The 18,000-nt window shown below is 40.2% G+C and overlaps 1 protein-coding gene across 1 annotated transcript; it reads right to left on the bottom strand.

Annotated features, from left to right (window-relative positions):
- Positions 1-4,359: 4,359 nt before the first annotated feature.
- On the bottom strand, positions 4,360-17,608 carry LOC123733207 (uncharacterized). The gene is made up of 2 exons (XM_082966413.1): positions 16,986-17,608; positions 4,360-7,052 (listed from the first exon to the last, which is right to left on the bottom strand). The coding sequence occupies exons 1-2, from the start codon at positions 17,329-17,331 to the stop codon at positions 6,259-6,261; spliced, it is 1,140 nt and encodes a 379-aa protein (XP_082822539.1). The 5' UTR covers positions 17,332-17,608; the 3' UTR covers positions 4,360-6,258.
- Between the last annotated feature and the right edge of the window lie 392 nt (positions 17,609-18,000).

The raw sequence follows: 18,000 nt of genomic DNA, 5'->3' as shown, positions 1-18,000 counted from the left end.
TGAAACCTGACTGATTTGGATCGAGAAGGTCATTCTGAGAGAGATAGCAAGAGAGCTGGCCAAGGACAGCACGTTCAAGAGTTTTGGAGAGAAAAGAAAGGGATACTGGTCTGTAGTTGTTGACATCGGAGGGATCGAGTGTAGGTTTTGAGAAGGGGTGCAACTCTCGCTCTCTTGAAGACAGAAGGGACATAGCCAGCGGTCAAGGATGAGTTGATGAGCGAGGTGAGGTAAGGGAGAAGGTCTCCGGAAATGGTCTGGAGAAGAGAGGAGGGGATAGGGTCAAGCAGGGAGGTTGTTGGGCAGCCGGCCGTCACAAGACGCAAGATTTCATCTGGAGAGAGAGGGGAGAAAGAGGTCAAAGCATAGGGTAGGGCAATGTGAGCAGGACCAGCGGTGTCGTTTGACTTAACAAACGAGGATTGGATGTCGTCAACCTTCTTTTCAAAATGGTTGACGAAGTCATCCGCAGAGAGGAAGGAGGGGGGGGAGGGGGAGGAGGATTCAGGAGGGAGGAGAAGGTGGCAAAGAGCTTCCTAGGGTTAGAGGCAGATGCTTGGAATTTAGAGTGGTAGAAAGTGGCTTTAGCAGCAGAAACAGAGGAGTAAAATGTAGAGAGGAGGGAGTGAAAAGATGCCAGGTCCGCAGGGAGGCTAGTTTTCCTCCATTTCCACTCGGAGCCCTGTTCTGTGAGCTCGCAATGAGTCGTCAAGCCACAGAGCAGGAGGGGAGGACCGAGCCGGTCGGGAGGATAGGGGACATAGAGAGTCAAAGGATGCAGAAAGGGAGGAGAGGAGGGTTGAGGAGGCAGAATCAGGAGATTGGTTGGAGAAGGATTGAGCAGAGGGAAGAGATGATAGGATGGAAGAGGAGAGAGTAGCAGGAGAGAGAGAGCGAAGGTTGCGACGGCGCAATACCATCTGAGTAGGTGCAGAGTGAGTAGTGTTGGAGGAGAGCGAGAGGGAAAAGGATACAAGGTACTGATCGGAGACTTGGAGGGGAGTTGCAGTGAGATTAGTAGAAGAACAGCATCTAGTGAAGATGAGGTCAAGCGTATTGCCTGCCTTGTGAGTGGGGGGGACAGTGAGAGGGTGAGGTCAAAAGAGGAGAGGAGTGGAAAGAAGGAGGCAGAGAGAAATGAGTCAAAGGTAGACGTAGGGAGGTTAAAGTCACCCAGAACTGTGAGGGGTGAGCCATCCTCAGGAAAGGAACTTATCAAGGCGTCAAGCTCATTGATGAACTCTCCAAGGGAACCTGGAGGGCAATAAATGGTAAGGATGTTAAGCTTGAATGGGCTAGTGATTGTGACAGCATGGAATTCAAAGGAGGAGATAGACAGATGGGTCAGGGGAGAAAGAGAGAATGTCCACTTGGGAGAGATGAGGATTCCAGTGCCACCACCCCGCTGACCAGATGCTCTCGGGGTGTGCGAGAACACGTGGTCAGACGAGGAGAGAGCAGTAGGAGTAGCAGTGTTTTCTGTGGTAATCCATGTTTCCGTCAGCGCCAAGAAGTCAAGGGACTGGAGGGTAGCATAGGCTGAGATGAACTCTGCCTTGTTGGCCGCAGACCGGCAGTTCCAGAGGCTGCTGGAGACCTGGAACTCCACGTGGGTCGTGCGCGCTGGGACCACCAAGTTAGAGTGGCAGCGGCCATGCGATGTGAAGCGTTTGTATGGCCTGTGCAGAGAGGAGAGAACAGGGGTAGACCGACACATAGTTGATAGGCTACAGAAGAGGCTACGCTAATGCAAAGGAGATTGGCATGAAAAATTAACTAAACAACTGGAGAAGCGAGAGAGCAGTCCCTCCCTCACTAACAATTCACTGAAACACTAAAATATAACTTTTCTAGCTACCACTAGAACTTAAAATTGATGTAAACTACAGTGGTTCAATGTTTCCAGGAATAGGCTCAAACTTAGTTTATTCCGCTAGTTAACTTGGTACAGTATTCTTCCGTGAAAACCCGCCTAGTGCACCGTGTCCTATGACGCCGTAGCTAACTAGCATGCTGGCATCCAAAACACACGGTTAGCACCAATACTTGGTAACAACATGCTACCAATGGATCATTCGTGTCCGTGTCTAGTTCATAACGCAGAAGTAATTAAACATTGGCTAGCTAACACAAAGTCAGTCCTGCTAGCTACACATGTGGACTACACATCTCGAATGTTCAGAAAGTTAAGCTTACGTTGCAAAAATCTTATTGACTAAAAATGATACAGCTAGCTGGTAGGGTTAGCTAGCTAGCAGTGGGCGCATTGTAGACTATGTTAGAAAATGTAGCTGGCTAGCTAACTTCGAAAGTTACTCTGTATTACGCCTTTATCTTGATACAAAGACAACTATGTAGCTAACTAACATTACACTAGTCAAATCATTCCGTTTTAATGTATATAGTTTCTACAGTACTGCTAATTGGTAAAGTTGGCTAGCTTGCTGTGGTGTTATGGTGTTGACGCCGTTTCGAAAACGGCGCGACGAACGAACGAATAGCTGGCTAGCTAACCTTGTTAGTTCCTCAGAGCTACACCTTTATCCTTTATACAAAGACAGCAGATACAACTATGCAGCTAGCTAACAATACACTAATCAAATCGTTAAAATGTAATGTAATGTTATGAAATGTAATATTACCCGCGGAGCGAGGTGCAGCACGACCACTCACTCCAGCATCCGGAAGTAATCCTGATACTAATGCAGATATCTCACCTGAAGTTGTTTCTTCTTGTAAACCTGATAATAATGCAGATCTCTCACCTGAAGTTGTTTCTTCTTGTAAACCTGATAATAATGCAGATCTCTCACCTGAAGTTGTTTCTTCTTGTAAACCTGATAATAATGCAGATCTCTCACCTGAAGTTGTTTCTTCTTGTAAACCTGATAATAATGCAGCTCTCTCACCTGAAGTTGTTTCTTCTTGTAAACCTGATAATAATGCAACTCTCTCACCTGAAGTTGTTTCTTCTTGTAAACCTGATAATAATGCAGCTCTCTCACCTGAAGTTGTTTCTTCTTGTAAACCTGATAATAATGCAGCTCTCTCACCTGAAGTTGTTTCTTCTTGTAAACCTGATAATAATGCAGCTCTCTCACCTGAAGTTGTTTCTTCTTGTAAACCTGATAATAATGCAACTCTCTCACCTGAAGTTGTTTCTTCTTGTAAACCTGATAATAATGCAGCTCTCACCTGAAGTTGTTTCTTCTTGTAAACCTGATAATAATGCAGCTCTCTCACCTGAAGTTGTTTCTTCTTGTAAACCTGATAATAATGCAGATCTCTCACCTGAAGTTGTTTCTTCTTGTAAACCTGATAATAATGCAGATCTCTCACCTGAAGTTGTTTCTTCTTGTAAACCTGATAATAATGCAGATCTCTCACCTGAAGTTGTTTCTTCTTGTAAACCTGATAATAATGCAGATATCTCACCTCTAGTTGTTGTACTCTTCTTGTGGTTACATTTCCATTGAATTCACTGCAAATTGCAGCCCAACCCTCTTGTTCTACTGCTCAGTAGCAGCGGTGGGGTTTTAACCTTCAATAACTGGATGGCTTAACAACATTTGTTTTGGAGCGTTTTTTTCATACACACAAAAGTTTTTTTTTAACAAATTATTTTTGCCTCTGCCGTTGTTTCGTCTCAAGATTCACACCAGTATTGGTGTTTTCAATTCCGGGTTTTAATGAGCACCACTAGACCAACAGCATGTGTTCATACTGAACCTAATCAGGATTAACCCAGGTGTTCATACTGAACCTAATCAGGGTTAACCCAGGTGTTCATACTGAACCTAATCAGGGTTAACCCAGGTGTTCATACTGAACCTAATCAGGATTAACCCAGGTGTTCTCATTTAGGCTTACTTACCTGACTCCAGGACTCCAGTCTCTGACTAACTTTGCCAAATTTAAGACACATTCAAAGCTACTTAAATGTCCTAGTTTAACTAGTTCTGGCTTAATCTAAGCCCTGCAGGGTCTGAATCGATCTGTTTGTTTCAGTTTTCAGTTGTTGAATCCTTTGACGTATTGTTGATTTCAAAACTGTTCAGTTTCAACAAATGCACTGCGTTGGTTGAAAAGTGATACTAAACTTACATACCATGCACTATTTTGACATAGTGGAAGATATACTGTTTTTAATACTAAGATGGACCAAGATATGTGCTCATTGGTTTGCAAGAGGGCAGCAGGTAGCCTAGTGGTTAGAGCTGACAAGGTAAAAATCTGTTGTTCTGCCCCTGAACAAGGCAGTTAACCCACTGTTCCCTTGTAGGCAATCATTGTAAATAAAAATTTCTTAATTGACTTGCCTAGTTAAATAAAGGTTAAATAAAATAAAAATAAAGTCTGTTATGAGGTTCATTTGTTTTGCAATATGTTCAAATTGAGCTTTATTTATACAGCACATTTCAGACATGGATGCAACGCAATGTCTTCACAGGAAAAAACAAACATAAGAGGATAAAAAACAGAAGATTAACGAGAATCCATTGATTAAAAACTCAACCATAACTAGATGGACAAGCCAGCACAGGTGTAACACATACTGACTAACGAGGTGACACCAATCAGTGCACCCCTACGTGCTAACGAGCTAAAGTCCAACCTCAAAACATAAATGGAAAAACCAAAGCCTGTAACACCTTCCCCTTTAAGACAACAAATATATCCTATATTTTTGTTGGACAAGTTTGCTCACCACTAACAGAAAACAACTTCCATTTCTCATTATAATCAACTACAATGCTTCACCTTCTACAATATAAACATGGTGTTTACTGGCTGTCAACAATTAAAAACCTGAAAAAACATTTCTAAATAATAACATACAATCGTATCTTTTGTCCTTTTTCTTTCTATAGAATTCTAAAACTCATTAGCTTCTAGAACTCTCGTCTTCCGAAAACTCACTAGCTTCTAGAACTCTCGTCCCATTGGAACGAGCCCAAAAAAACGAATCCCCAATACAGAAAAACGTGCAGTCAAAATAAATTGTGATCCATGGCAACGCACTGGCTAAACGCAAAACACAAATCTTTTTGACTGCCCACCCTTGAGAAAATCAGCAACCAAGTTGTAATTACCGCGGACATGTGCGATTTCAAGAGGAAACTCCTGCAATATCCATAGTAACTTTCCACCTCACTGCGGAGCTTCTCTCTCTTTTCAGGGTTCACTAGATAGGCATGTTGTTGGATCTGGGCCCAGTCCCTAATGTCATGCTCTAGTACATTTGGGTTGGCACATCTGAGAATGAACCCTGATATTCTAAAAGCAGGGCAACAATGTCAATATAACTGTACCCCAAAAAATTGTCAGTTGGTTGCATAAATAATTATCAGTACTAAATGTTACATGAAATGTAAATATGAAATATTTGGTTGCATAGTCTACTTTCAACATCTTTTCAATTACATTTTGCTAGGTGGGATAGCCCAATGTCAAAACACAGTTTAAACGTTTCCAAAACAATAACCAATATGCAGAAACAGTTTGGGATAAATTGAAAACCTCAACATAAAATGTGCTATGTACACAAACATCTGCCACAATAATCACATTAATTGTATTTTTCTTAAACAAGCACCTTAATAAACTGCACAAGCACCAGAAACGCTGTTGTTTTGACAAGTAGCAATAAATCACTGATATCTATTAGGGGGGAAATCAGGTTGTACGTGCTGTTGAAACTAACAACTAAAGCAAACACATGGAAATGGGAGATATCTGTTACCTCACCGGTTAGAGGACAACCTGCAGAAGACAGTAAGCTACATTTTGGAGCGATGCATTTAAATGTAGGGGTCACTAAACAAAGGAACGCAACACTTATTTGTCATCACTCATTGATATCATATTGAAATCAATTGCTCGAGAGGAGGGAGATGAGGTTGCACATCCTGTTTAAACTAACAGCTCAAAAACCACATGGAATCTGGGTATAATGTGTACATCACTGGTTAGAGGACCATTTGTAGAAAACAGCTAGCTACATTTTGATTCAAGTGGGTCACCAACGCGGTAAGTGTAACACAGCTCTTTTTTTTGTCACTTTTTTTTAAATCCCATAAATAATACTCTTTCAATTCAGAGCCTGGATTTTCCCCCTGAGGCTAATATCCATATCATGCTGAACTCAATAGAACAGGGGGCAAATGTTTAGGTTCTACATTGTGATATCATTAAAATACACCTTCTACAACGTTAAAATATTCTACATTATTTCATTGATATCATGAAACAAGTCCTTCATGCATGTATTTTCTGATGTGTAATCAGAGAACATTTATCATAGTATCTCTTGTCACATTGAGAACAGCTAAAAGGTTTCTCTCCTGTGTGTGTTCTGTAGTGTAGAGTCAGTTTGCTAGATGTCGTAAAACTCTTCCCACATTCATCACAGCTAAACGGTTTCTCTCCTGTGTGTGTTCTCTGGTGTAGTGTCAGATTGCTAGATGTAGCAAAACTCTTCCCACATTCATCACAGCTATAAGGTTTCTCCCCTGTGTGTGTTCTCTGGTGTGATATCAGGCTGGTTGACTGAGTAAAACTCTTCCCACATTGAGTACAGCTATACGGTTTCTCTCCTGTGTGTATTCTCTGGTGTGATATCAGGTTGCTTAGCTGAGTAAAACTCTTCCCACATTGAGTACAGCTATATGGTTTCTCTCCTGTATGTATTCTCTGGTGTACAGTCAGAAGGCCAGATGAAACAAAACTATTCCCACATTGATCACAGCTATAAGGTTTCTCTCCTGTGTGTGTTCTCTGATGTATCATCAGATTGTTAAATGTAGTAAAACTCTTCCCACATTGATCACAGCTATATGATTTCTCTCCTGTGTGTGTTCTCTGGTGTGATTTCAATTGTCCTGAGAAAACAAAACTCTTCCCACAGTCAGAGCAGCGGTGAGTTTTCTTTCCTTTGGGTCTCTGCTGGTGTTTCTTGAGGTGTCCTGATCTGCAGAGACTCTTCTCTGCCTCGTCAGCATCATGAGGTTGTTGAGGCTCCCCAGAGGATCCACGATAATCACGTCTCTCTCCTGTGTGAACAACAAAGTCAGACAGATGTTTAAAGGCCCACAACAGCGGAAATCCCCTGTAAAAGGTTATGCCAACAGTGTAGCCATGAAGTGCAAGATCGGGAGTGCTACTCAAGGAAACTCACTTTAAGTTCTGTGTCTATTCACTAATTCAGGGGAGTTCTCATAGGCTGACAGCAAAAATAGCCTCCATTTACAGGTTGCTTATGAGTGCATTTCACACTACTTTTGGATTATAATTGTAATGCTCGTTTGAATGTTGTTGGGTTATATTTTATTAAACTAGATGTGTTGCATAGCATATGAATACATTAATGTTAAACATAATAGATTTGTATTGTATTAACATAGAATAGACGTGACTAACTGGAGGGTTGCTGGACAGCTAGGGTGTAGGCTGAGTAGACTCGTGACACACACACTGCCTGGTTGTGGAACCACTCAAGGACATGTGTACGTGGGGGACTGGTAGAATGGAAGATAGCTGTAGCACAAAAGCAGAAACTGTCCTAACTGTAGCATAAAAACAGACACTGTCCTTGGGTGTCTGACTCTCGGGTACACACACGAAGATAAGCTAGAAGACAACTATGCTTGGCAACAGTGATGCGCCAGGAGGCTGGGACCAGCCTGTGCACCTACGATAGGCTGAGTAAGTCTAAACCACACTCAGCCTCTACTCTGACAGGCTGGCTCTGAAGCAGGAACTATCTCTGTCAGAGTATTAAAGAAGAACTTTGGGTGTGACAGTTAGTTCTCTGTCTGCCCTGCGTGGTGTCACAGTGAGCCCATATATACAAACATCATATTTACCATTTATATATCATTGAATTAATTAAAGTACAAAGAAATCAGAAGTTACTCTGTGCTGACTATTTTGTTCTACTACCAGATTCGAATTGACGCAACCTAACAATGTCCTGCTTAATATGTTTGTTTTATTGTCTCAAATCAACTGCTTTATACTTTTTAAAAAAACCACTTCAACCAGTGAAATGTTCCTTGGTTAGCTTTTCCCTGACAATGAGGGTATGTACAATTAGTGTATGCCAAATTAGCCCATAACTTCACCTAACAACAACATAGACCTACTGTAGGACCCATAGCTTCACCTAACAACAACATAGACCTACTGTAGGACCCATAACTTAACTTAACAACAACATACACCAACTGTCTTTACCAGAGTAATGAATAAAGAAGCAATTTGTTGCATGTAGTGATATTTGTCATTTGACTGGCATTCAGAAAATGATTTCCTGGATCAGCTGATAGCTGAACATGTGACTGTAAACTAAATAGCTACAGTATTAAGTATTATGTGTAATTATTGAAGAACCACATTAATGACAGTATCCATTTGGGTATTGTGAATCAACTTAAGGTGACTCAGAACCATTGGATTTTGAAATTATTTATAATTGCTGTGCCCAGCGTAACATAAGGAGCCACTAAATGTTACGTAGTTAGAGTGCATTTCAGAGATCTGAATACAAAAAAACTGTCCGACAGCAAGATCCAGTATTTAAGTTGAAGTTCATCATATGACAAGCTTAACCTCTTACATCTAGACGTTCTGCTAACGGAACACCTGCTCCAATATCCAATGATAGGCGTGGCGCGAATTACAAATTCCTCAAAAATACAAAAACTTCCATTTTTCAAACATGACTATTTTACAGCATTTTAACCTCTCTGGGCTAGGCGGGACGAATTGGTCCCACCTACGTAACAGCCACTTGAAGCCTGTGGCGCAATTTTCAAAACCTTAAAAATCCTATTACTTCAATTTCTCAAACATATGACTATTTTACAGCTATTTAAAGACAAGACTCTCGTTAATCTAACCACACTGTCCGATTTCAAAAAGGCTTTACAACGAAAGCAAAACATTAGATTATGTCAGCAGAGTACCAAGCCAGAAATAATCAGACACCCATTTTTCAAGCTAGCATATAATGTCACAAAAACCCAGAAGACAGCTAAATGCAGCACTAACCTTTGATGATCTTCATCAGATGACAACCCAAGGACATTATGTTATACAATACATGCATGTTTTGTTCAATCAAGTTCATATTTATATCAAAAAACAGCTTTTTACATTAGCATGTGACGTTCAGAACTAGCATACCCCCCGCAAACTTCCGGGGAATTCGCTAACATTTTACTAAATTACTAACGATAAACGTTCACAAAAAGCATAACAATTATTTTAAGAATTATAGATACAGACCTCCTCTATGCACTCGATATGTCTGATTTTAAAATAGCTTTTTGGTGAAAGCACATTTTTGCAATATTCTAAGTACATAGCCCAGGCATCACGGGCTAGCTATTTAGACACCCGGCAAGTTTAGCACTCACCATAATCATATTTTCCATTATAAAAGTTTGATTACCTTTTGTTGTCTTCGTCAGAATGCACTCCCAGGACTGCTACTTCAATAACAAATGTTGGTTTGGTCCAAAATAATCCATCGTTATATCCGAATAGCGGCGTTTTGTTCGTGCGTTCCAGACACTATCCGAAATGGTAAAGAAGGGTCGCGCGCATGGTGCAATTCGTGACAAAAAAATTCTAAATATTCCATTACCGTACTGCGAAGCATGTCAACCGCTGTTTAAAATCAATTTTTATGCCATTTTTCTCGTAGAAAAGCGATAATATTCCGACCGGGAATCTCCTTTTCGGCAAACAGAGGAAAAAATCACAAAGACGGGGGCGGCCAGGTCACGCGCCTAAGCCCAGAGTCCCTTGATCGGCCACTTGAGAAAGGCGATAATGTGTTTCAGCCTGGGGCTGGGATGACGACATTCAGGTTTTTCCCGGGCTCTGAGCGCCTATGGACGACGTAGGAAGTGTCACGTTAGAGCAGAGATCCTTAGTAAAAGATAGAGATGTCAAAGAAGTTCCAGAAATGGTCAGACAGGCCACTTCCTGTAAAGGAATCTCTCAGGTTTTGACATGCCATTTGAGTTCTGTTATACTCACAGACACCATTCAAACAGTTTTAGAAACTTTAGGGTGTTTTCTATCCATATGTAATAAGTATATGCATATTCTAGTTACTGGGTAGGAGTGGTAACCAGATTAAATCGGGTATGTTTTTTATCCAGCCGTGTCAATACTGCCCCCTAGCCCTAACAGGTTAAAGACAAGACTCTCCTTTATCTAACCACACTGTCCGATTTCAAAAAGGCTTTACAGCGAAAGCAAAACATTAGATTATGTCAGCAGAGTACCCAGCCAGAAATAATCAGACACCCATTTTTCAAGCTAGCATATAATGTCACAAAAAACAAAACCACAGCTAAATGCAGCACTAACCTTTGATGATCTTCATCAGATGACACACCTAGGACATTATGTTATACAATACATGCATGTTTTGTTCAATCAAGTTCATATTTATATCAAAAACCAGCTTTTTTACATTAGCATGTGACGTTCAGAACTAGCATACCCCCCGCAAACCTCCGGTGAATTTACTAAATTACTCACGATAAACGTTCACAAAAAACATAACAATTATTTTAAGAATTATAGATACAGAACTCCTTTGTGCAATCGAGGTGTCCGATTTTAAAATAGCTTTTCGGTGAAAGCACATTTTGCAATATTCTGAGTAGATAGCCCAGCCATCACGGCTAGCTATTTAGACACCCACCAAGTTTAGCCCTGACCAAACTCCGATTTACTATTAGAAAAGTTTGATTACCTTTGGTGTTCTTCGTCAGAATGCACTCCCAGGACTGCTACTTCAATAACAAATGTTGGTTTGGTTCAAAATAATCCATTGTTATATCCAAATAGCGGCGTTTTGTTCGTGCGTTCAAGACACTATCCGAAGTGTAAATAAGGGTCACGAGCATGGCGCATTTCATGACAAAAGATTTCTAAATATTCCATTACCGTACTTCGAAGTATGTCAACCGCTGTTTAAAATCAATTTTTATGCCATTTTTCTCGTAAAAAAGCGATAATATTCTGACCGGGAATCTGCGTTTAGGTAAAAAGACGAAAGAAAATAAAGCATGGGGTCGACTCGGGCACGCGCCTGAGTCTCACAGTACTGTGAGCAGCCACTATCCAAACGCGCTACTTTTTTTCAGCCAGAGCCTGCAAAGCCACGATTCAGCTTTTTTCCGCCTTCTGAGAGCCCATGGGAGCCGTAGGAAGTGTCACGTAACAGCAGAGATCCCCTGTATTGGATAGAGATAATCAAGGAGGGCAAGAAATTGTCAGACAGGGCACTGCATGGAATCTTCTCAGGTTTTGGCCTGCCAAATGAGTTCTGTTATACTCACAGACACCATTCAAACAGTTTTAGAAACTTTGGAGTGTTTTCTATCCAAAGCTAATAATTATATGCATATTCTAGTTTCTGGGCAGGAGTAATAATCAGATTAAATCGGGTACGTTTTTTATCCTGCCGTGAAAATACTGCCCCCTAGCCATAACAGGTTAACGTTATGACTATAACTACTGTTCCCTGAAGGAGGGAAACTAGGTACAACATACTATTAAATCCACACGTTATGACTATAACTACTGTTCCCTGAAGGAGGTGTCATGACGTTGCCCTCTTTGGGTTTTCTATGCACCATCCCCCTACCTCTGTCTCCCCCACCCAGGCTCTGTGAGAGCGGTCGTAAATTCCTAAAGAGAATGTCCTGCCTCATGGCCACAGTATGGAGACAGAGTGGGTTTCATAGAAAGAACCAAGGAGTTCTTCCACCTCACAGGACTGGAGAACTGAACGACATTTATGTTCTGGAGAAGGTATAAAAGATCGGTGAAGATTCCAGCAACGAACTGGTCCGTTTGGTACAATTTTGTGAAGCTCATGAGAGACAATACGGCCACATTACCATGGCGCTGTTTATAAAATAGCCTCAGTTGTGAGACTTACATCTAATGCTTGTATAAAAATGAATGAATAAGGATAAAGCAATTGGGAATATGTTGGGATGCTTGTAAGATGTTAATGTGAGAGAATTGTGTTTCTGTTTAAAGTTTCACCAAGTCATCGGCACACCCCATGAACAGACGGGACCTGGCGTCATGAGACAGCCTTTTTCTGTTATTCCGAATATAACCCCCACCCAGGGTTTCTATCACCAGACCAGCTTACCTCGATAACGAGGGCCAAGGTTTGACCATGCATTCCTCGTTCTGAACTTTAACCATACAACGTGGTTAAACTCTTAGACTATTGATACAGACAGAATAAGAACAAGTCTTTGATATGAATTACTAGTCTGCAGCTAGGAATTCGGTATCATTGAACGCGAAGACCAACGAAACATCTGTCCTATAACAACATTAATGAATGTCACTTTGAAATATCCATTCTAACCGAGAGAGAGAGAGAGAGAGAGAGAGAGACAGAGAGAACGCGAGAACAAACTCTCCAACAGAATGAACTTTTCAACAAAGGTCCCGACGACACACTGAGTGTAAATATATATATTGATTGCAATTGTTCCCGAATGAATGAGCGTTCATGTGCAAAGGATTAGCATATCAATTGTTATAATTATCAACTCTTTTGTCTAACAAGCCGCCATGCCAGTTTAGCCCACTAGGGTACATTCTATAATTTCCTTGTAACCATATCTACTGTTTTGTATGCATTTCTGTGAATTACTTAGTTAGTAAATAAATGATTTTAAGACAATTGATGTATGGATGACTCATAGTGAAGACTGGGTTTGTGCAGATAACCAACAATTTACGATGTTTGGAATGAGACTGACGAGGTAAACAAATACGTCATTAATCAGAAGACTCATAGATCAGATATTATGATATCTGAAAGTTTTATTAGGAAAATTATAACTTTATAATCTGAATATTTTCCTTGGTGCCCCGACTTCCTAGTTAATTACAGTTACACGATTAACCTGTCTGGGCTAGGGGGCAGTATTTTCACAGCTGGATAAAAAAACGTACCCGATTTAAACTGGTTACTACTCTTGCCCAGAAATGAGAATATGCATATTATTAGTAGATTTGTATAGAAAACACTCTGAAGTTTCTAAAACTGTTTGAATGGTGTCTGTGAGTATAACAGAACTCATATGGCTGGCAAAAACCTGAGAAAATTCCAAGCAGGAAGTGGCCTGTCTGATAATTTGTAGTTCTTCTTTCTTGTCCCTTTCGAAACTACAGTATCTCTGGGGTTATGTTGCACTTTCTAAGGCTTCCATTGGCTCTCTAAAGCCTTCACAAAGTGGATTGAGGCGTCTCCTGTCTCTGGGCAGAGTATGGTAGCTCAGTTTGTCAGTGGTCTGCCTGATGACTAAGAGATTGGAGATGCGTGTTCACGAGACCACGCTGTTTTTTATTTTCCTCTTTGAATGAATACACTATTGTCCGGTTGGAATATTATCGCTATTTTACGAAAAAAATACCATAGAAATTGATTTTAAACAGCGTTTGACATGCTTCTAAGTACGGTAAAGGAACATTTTGATTTTTTTGTCTCGATATGCGCTCGCGCATTACCCTTTGGATAGTGACCTGAACGCACGAACAAAATTGAGGTATTTGGACATAAATATGGATTATTTGGAACAAAAACAACATTTCTTGTGGAAGTAGCAGTCCTGGGAGTGCATTCTGACGAAGATCAGCAAAGGTAATACAATTATTCTAATAGTAATTCTGAGTTTAGTGTTCCCCAAAGTTGGCGGGTGTCAAAATAGCTAGCCGTGATGGCTGAGCTATGTACTCAGAATATTGCAAAATGTGCTTTCGCCGAAAATATATTTTAAAATCTGACATAGCGATTGCTTAAAGGAGTTCTGTATCTATAATTCTTAAAATAATTGTTATGTATTTTGTCAACGTTTATTATGAGTAATTTAGTAATTTCACCGGAAGTTTTGGGTGGGAATTCATGTTCTGAACGTCACATGCCAATGTAAAAAGCTGTTTTTGGATATAAATATGAACTTGATTGAACAGAACATGCATGTATTGTATAACATAATGTCCTAGGAGTGTCATCTGATGAAGATCATCAAAGGTTAGTGCTTCATTTAGCTGTGTTTTGGGTTTCTGTGACATATATGCTTGCTTGGAAAATGGCTGTCTGATTATTTTGGGCTATGTACTCTCCTAACATAATCTAATGTTTTGCTTTCGCTGTAAAGCCTTTTTGAAATCAGACAATGTGGTTAGATTAATGAGAGTCTTATCTTTAAAATGGTGTAAAATAGTCCTATGTTTGAAAAATTGAAATTATTGCATTTTTTAGTTTTTGTATTTCGCGCCACGCTGTTGAATAGGGTGGGACGGTGACGTCCCACCTAGCCCAGACAGGTTAATCAGTTTAATCGCGAAACAATAATTACAGAGAGTTATTTGATAAATATGTCTTCAGTTTTAATGATGCCAAAGACACGACAGAGGGAAACTAGGTACAACATACTATTAAATCTACGCCTCGCTGGAAGCCCCGCCTTCCACAGGTGATGAACATGAGGCTCAGATTTATTCCTTCAATGTAATACTGCTCTTCACCAACCCAGGAAAGGGCAGCGCCAAACAGGTGTTGTACCTCATTTCCCTCCTTCAGGGAACAGTAATTATAGTCATAAAGTTACACTCCCTTTCAGTCGGTCAACTTCGGTACAACATACTATGGGGAAATACAATCATTCCCCATGCCGACCCAAACGGATACTAAATGAAACGGCCCATGGCAGACCACCCAGACCTGACCCCGCAAGATGCGTCAGTTTTGTCAATTTATTCATTGTCTTTTGTTTGAAACATTACTGTCAATGTTGAGTAAGGACGCACACCTGATTACGCATGTAGAAGTAGGACTAGTCTACCTGACCTGCGCACAAATGTAGGCCTATAAATGTGCCCATTTGGGGATGTCTGATAGTATTTCTGATTGTCTTAACGCACCACCACTAATGAGTTGTGGAGCTTCTCAAAAAGAATCTTCACCTCAAACAGCAAGTAAACAAAGTCTAATCAAAATCATTTGTAAATGACAATAGTTCAACGTATTTGAAAAATATTTCCAGCTCATGGCCTTTCGATAACCACTCAGTACGAAAGGGAAAAATGTAATGCTCTGATCCAGTGGAAATATTATAAAATACCTGATTACTTCTCATTATTTGCACAAATAGCCGACAACTGTGTCTGTCCGAACTCACTGACAGCAGGAAACTGAGGGCCCAGAATATTTTATACAATGTTGCAAGCTTGCTATCTCGAGTTTCGGGCTGACCCAGTTGATAATTGATACAATGTTTGAAGTTCATTCTAGACAGGCCATGTGCAGCAAATGTGATTTATAGGATATTTATTTTTATCAGGATATTTTCTACCTGCAGGCTGCAATGCTTTTATTTGTTGGCTTTATGTAGGCTATTTTTACATAGTTGGCAATGGCAATAAAAGTTACTTATAGATTTGTATAATTTTGATTTAGATTTAGATATTAATCTACATTCTCACAGACAATGATTTTGAGATACTATTATAAAAGAAATTAAACTGTTCTGCTGGACGCTCTGGCCGAGGAGTAGGTTTGATCCGAGCATTCTGACCTCACAATGGTACCCAAGTTAACTGGCTACTTCCAGACACAAATGAGACCACTCTGACCATTTTACTCGCCCTAGCAGAGCTGGTTAAGCAGTTTTCATGTTATCCAGAGCGTTGGTGACTGTAACTGTGCTGCTGGAAAACATTTAATTACGCTTTTTTGCCTACATTTATTGACACCTGGACATATTCAACGGGTGTTGAGCGCTAGCAAATTCATTATTCTGCACTCTGGTACACTCAGAAGAGAGTGCTCTGAAATCGGAGTAGATAGCCAGAGCGAATTTATGAAAGCACCCGAATGTCCATTGATAACGCACAACGACTATACCATTTAGCTAAGAATGACGGGAATAATCAAGTCAATAAACGTTCGGTAGTTAGTTAGATAGAATATAGTTAATATACTGGCAAGTTTGATGTATAAGTAGCCAACTAACGTTAGGTAGCTAGTTAACATACCGGTACATACTGCTGTAATGATATGTTATGTGGTTCATAAGGACAGCGTAGCTAACTAATTATCATGAGTTAACTTATTTGAAAAGTAATTACTTTATTACAATGCTCAACATTTTCATAACATTTGTCATAATCGTTAAAGAAATGAATTTGTATCGGATCTCGTTGGACTTCGGCTGCATGTTTTCCGACATTTTCTTCATATCGGAAAACAATGTGAAGCCACGCCCATTTCCTGAAGAATTGCACTGAAATAGTGTCCACTGCTTGTATACTTCGTATTTTGGCGAATGTAGTACGACATCCAGGAACCTTTGGCATACTAACTATATCCATACTATGACCAACAAGCATACTATTACTCAATTTACATCACAAACAGTGCTGTTAGTATTCAAACACAGCTCAGGTCTCTGGGCTGACATTTTTCTTCTGTTTAAATCCTCGGTTTAAAAAAAGCCACACAACAATCAACCAATCTGCAGTTGAAACAATAACAAAGCTGTAATTCCACCACTGTTTTGGTAATAAGATGATGGATGGGGCTGGAGAAATGTAACTGGTCTCAAATTCATAGACAGACCTATGGATGCAAGGACTGACCATCAATGATATCAACATTATAGTTTTAACCATGTTGAGGCTATACAGTACTGGTTTACATTGTTTCTAAACATTGGAGTAAAAAAAGCTTATTTGGGGATCTGATGGGGTACAACAGTTGAACTAAGCTCATGGGGCATGTGTTATATTCTTCAAGAATCAATGGCTATAAATAAATAATTTAAAAGTCTAAATATGGATGTAGCAATTGCAGATTTCCCCTTTAACACCACACATCAGTTCAACAACGGCAGAGTTTGTGCCTCTGTATTTAAGACAGTACTTACTCGTGTTAACCAGGGTCCGTTCATCCTTAGAATCATTGGATGCCTTAACATGCCTTTTGAAAACCGGGCCCAGATATCCAGTTTCCTCCTCTTCTTCCTCCTCCTCCTTTTTCGATGTGACAGTCATCTCCCGCTCCTCATCTTTCACTCCAAAAACTGCATCCTCCTCTTCTTTTACTCTAACATCCTCTTCCTCTTTCACTCTGAACGCGTCATGCTCATCTTTCACTGAATCGTCTTTCTCTTCTTCTTTCACTGTAACAGCCTCACCCTCTACTTGTTTTTGTATTGTTACATCCTCCTCCTCTTTCACTTCTTTAGCTGGAAAGTAGCTTAGTGAGCTCATGGTCGGGGATGTTAGCTAGCTAGGCTAGTGCTAACTTAACAAGCCAGCTAGCTGACCAATAACAACAACGTAAATATGAAATAAAATCGGATAACTAACTAGACAACAGAAGTGAGTTTAAAACAAAGTGGCTAATATACACGAAAGCGTCTAAAGAGCTTTATTGATTCGGCTATCTTGTCTAGCAAGCTACTGAGGTGGCTGACTGACTGTTGCTACTGTTGAAAGAAGCGTTCCGTCCACTAGATTATACGTCACACTATCGTCATTGCCTTAAATTCCCACATCGCCATCGGCTGACTGGAGTGGGTAACGCAGTTGAGTAAAACGTATATTTAAAATTTGCAGACAAGTTCAATGTACGAAGCATGAGTTTTTGGTCCCGGGGATAGGAATGTATAAAGTTGACATTACATCATAAAATCCACCTTTTACATCATACATTAGCAATTTATGTTTTAGTAACTACTGTTGTTGGTTTGGAGTCAAATAAGCCACTCGTTATGTTATTTGCCGAATCTCCGTTTTCCATGTGGGTTTTACACTAGCTAAAGTTCCCTCTTTCAAGTTGGTAGCTAACTGGAAAATCTAATCAAATCAAATTTTATTGGTCACGTAGACATGGTTAGCAGATGCGAGCGTAGCGAAATTCTTCTGCTTCTAGTTCTG

The sequence above is a fragment of the Salmo salar genome, chromosome 02 (genome assembly GCF_965601325.2).
Source record: "Salmo salar chromosome 02, fSalSal1, whole genome shotgun sequence".
NCBI classification, from domain to species: domain Eukaryota; kingdom Metazoa; phylum Chordata; class Actinopteri; order Salmoniformes; family Salmonidae; genus Salmo; species Salmo salar.
This window is presented reverse-complemented; position numbering and strand designations above follow the sequence as displayed.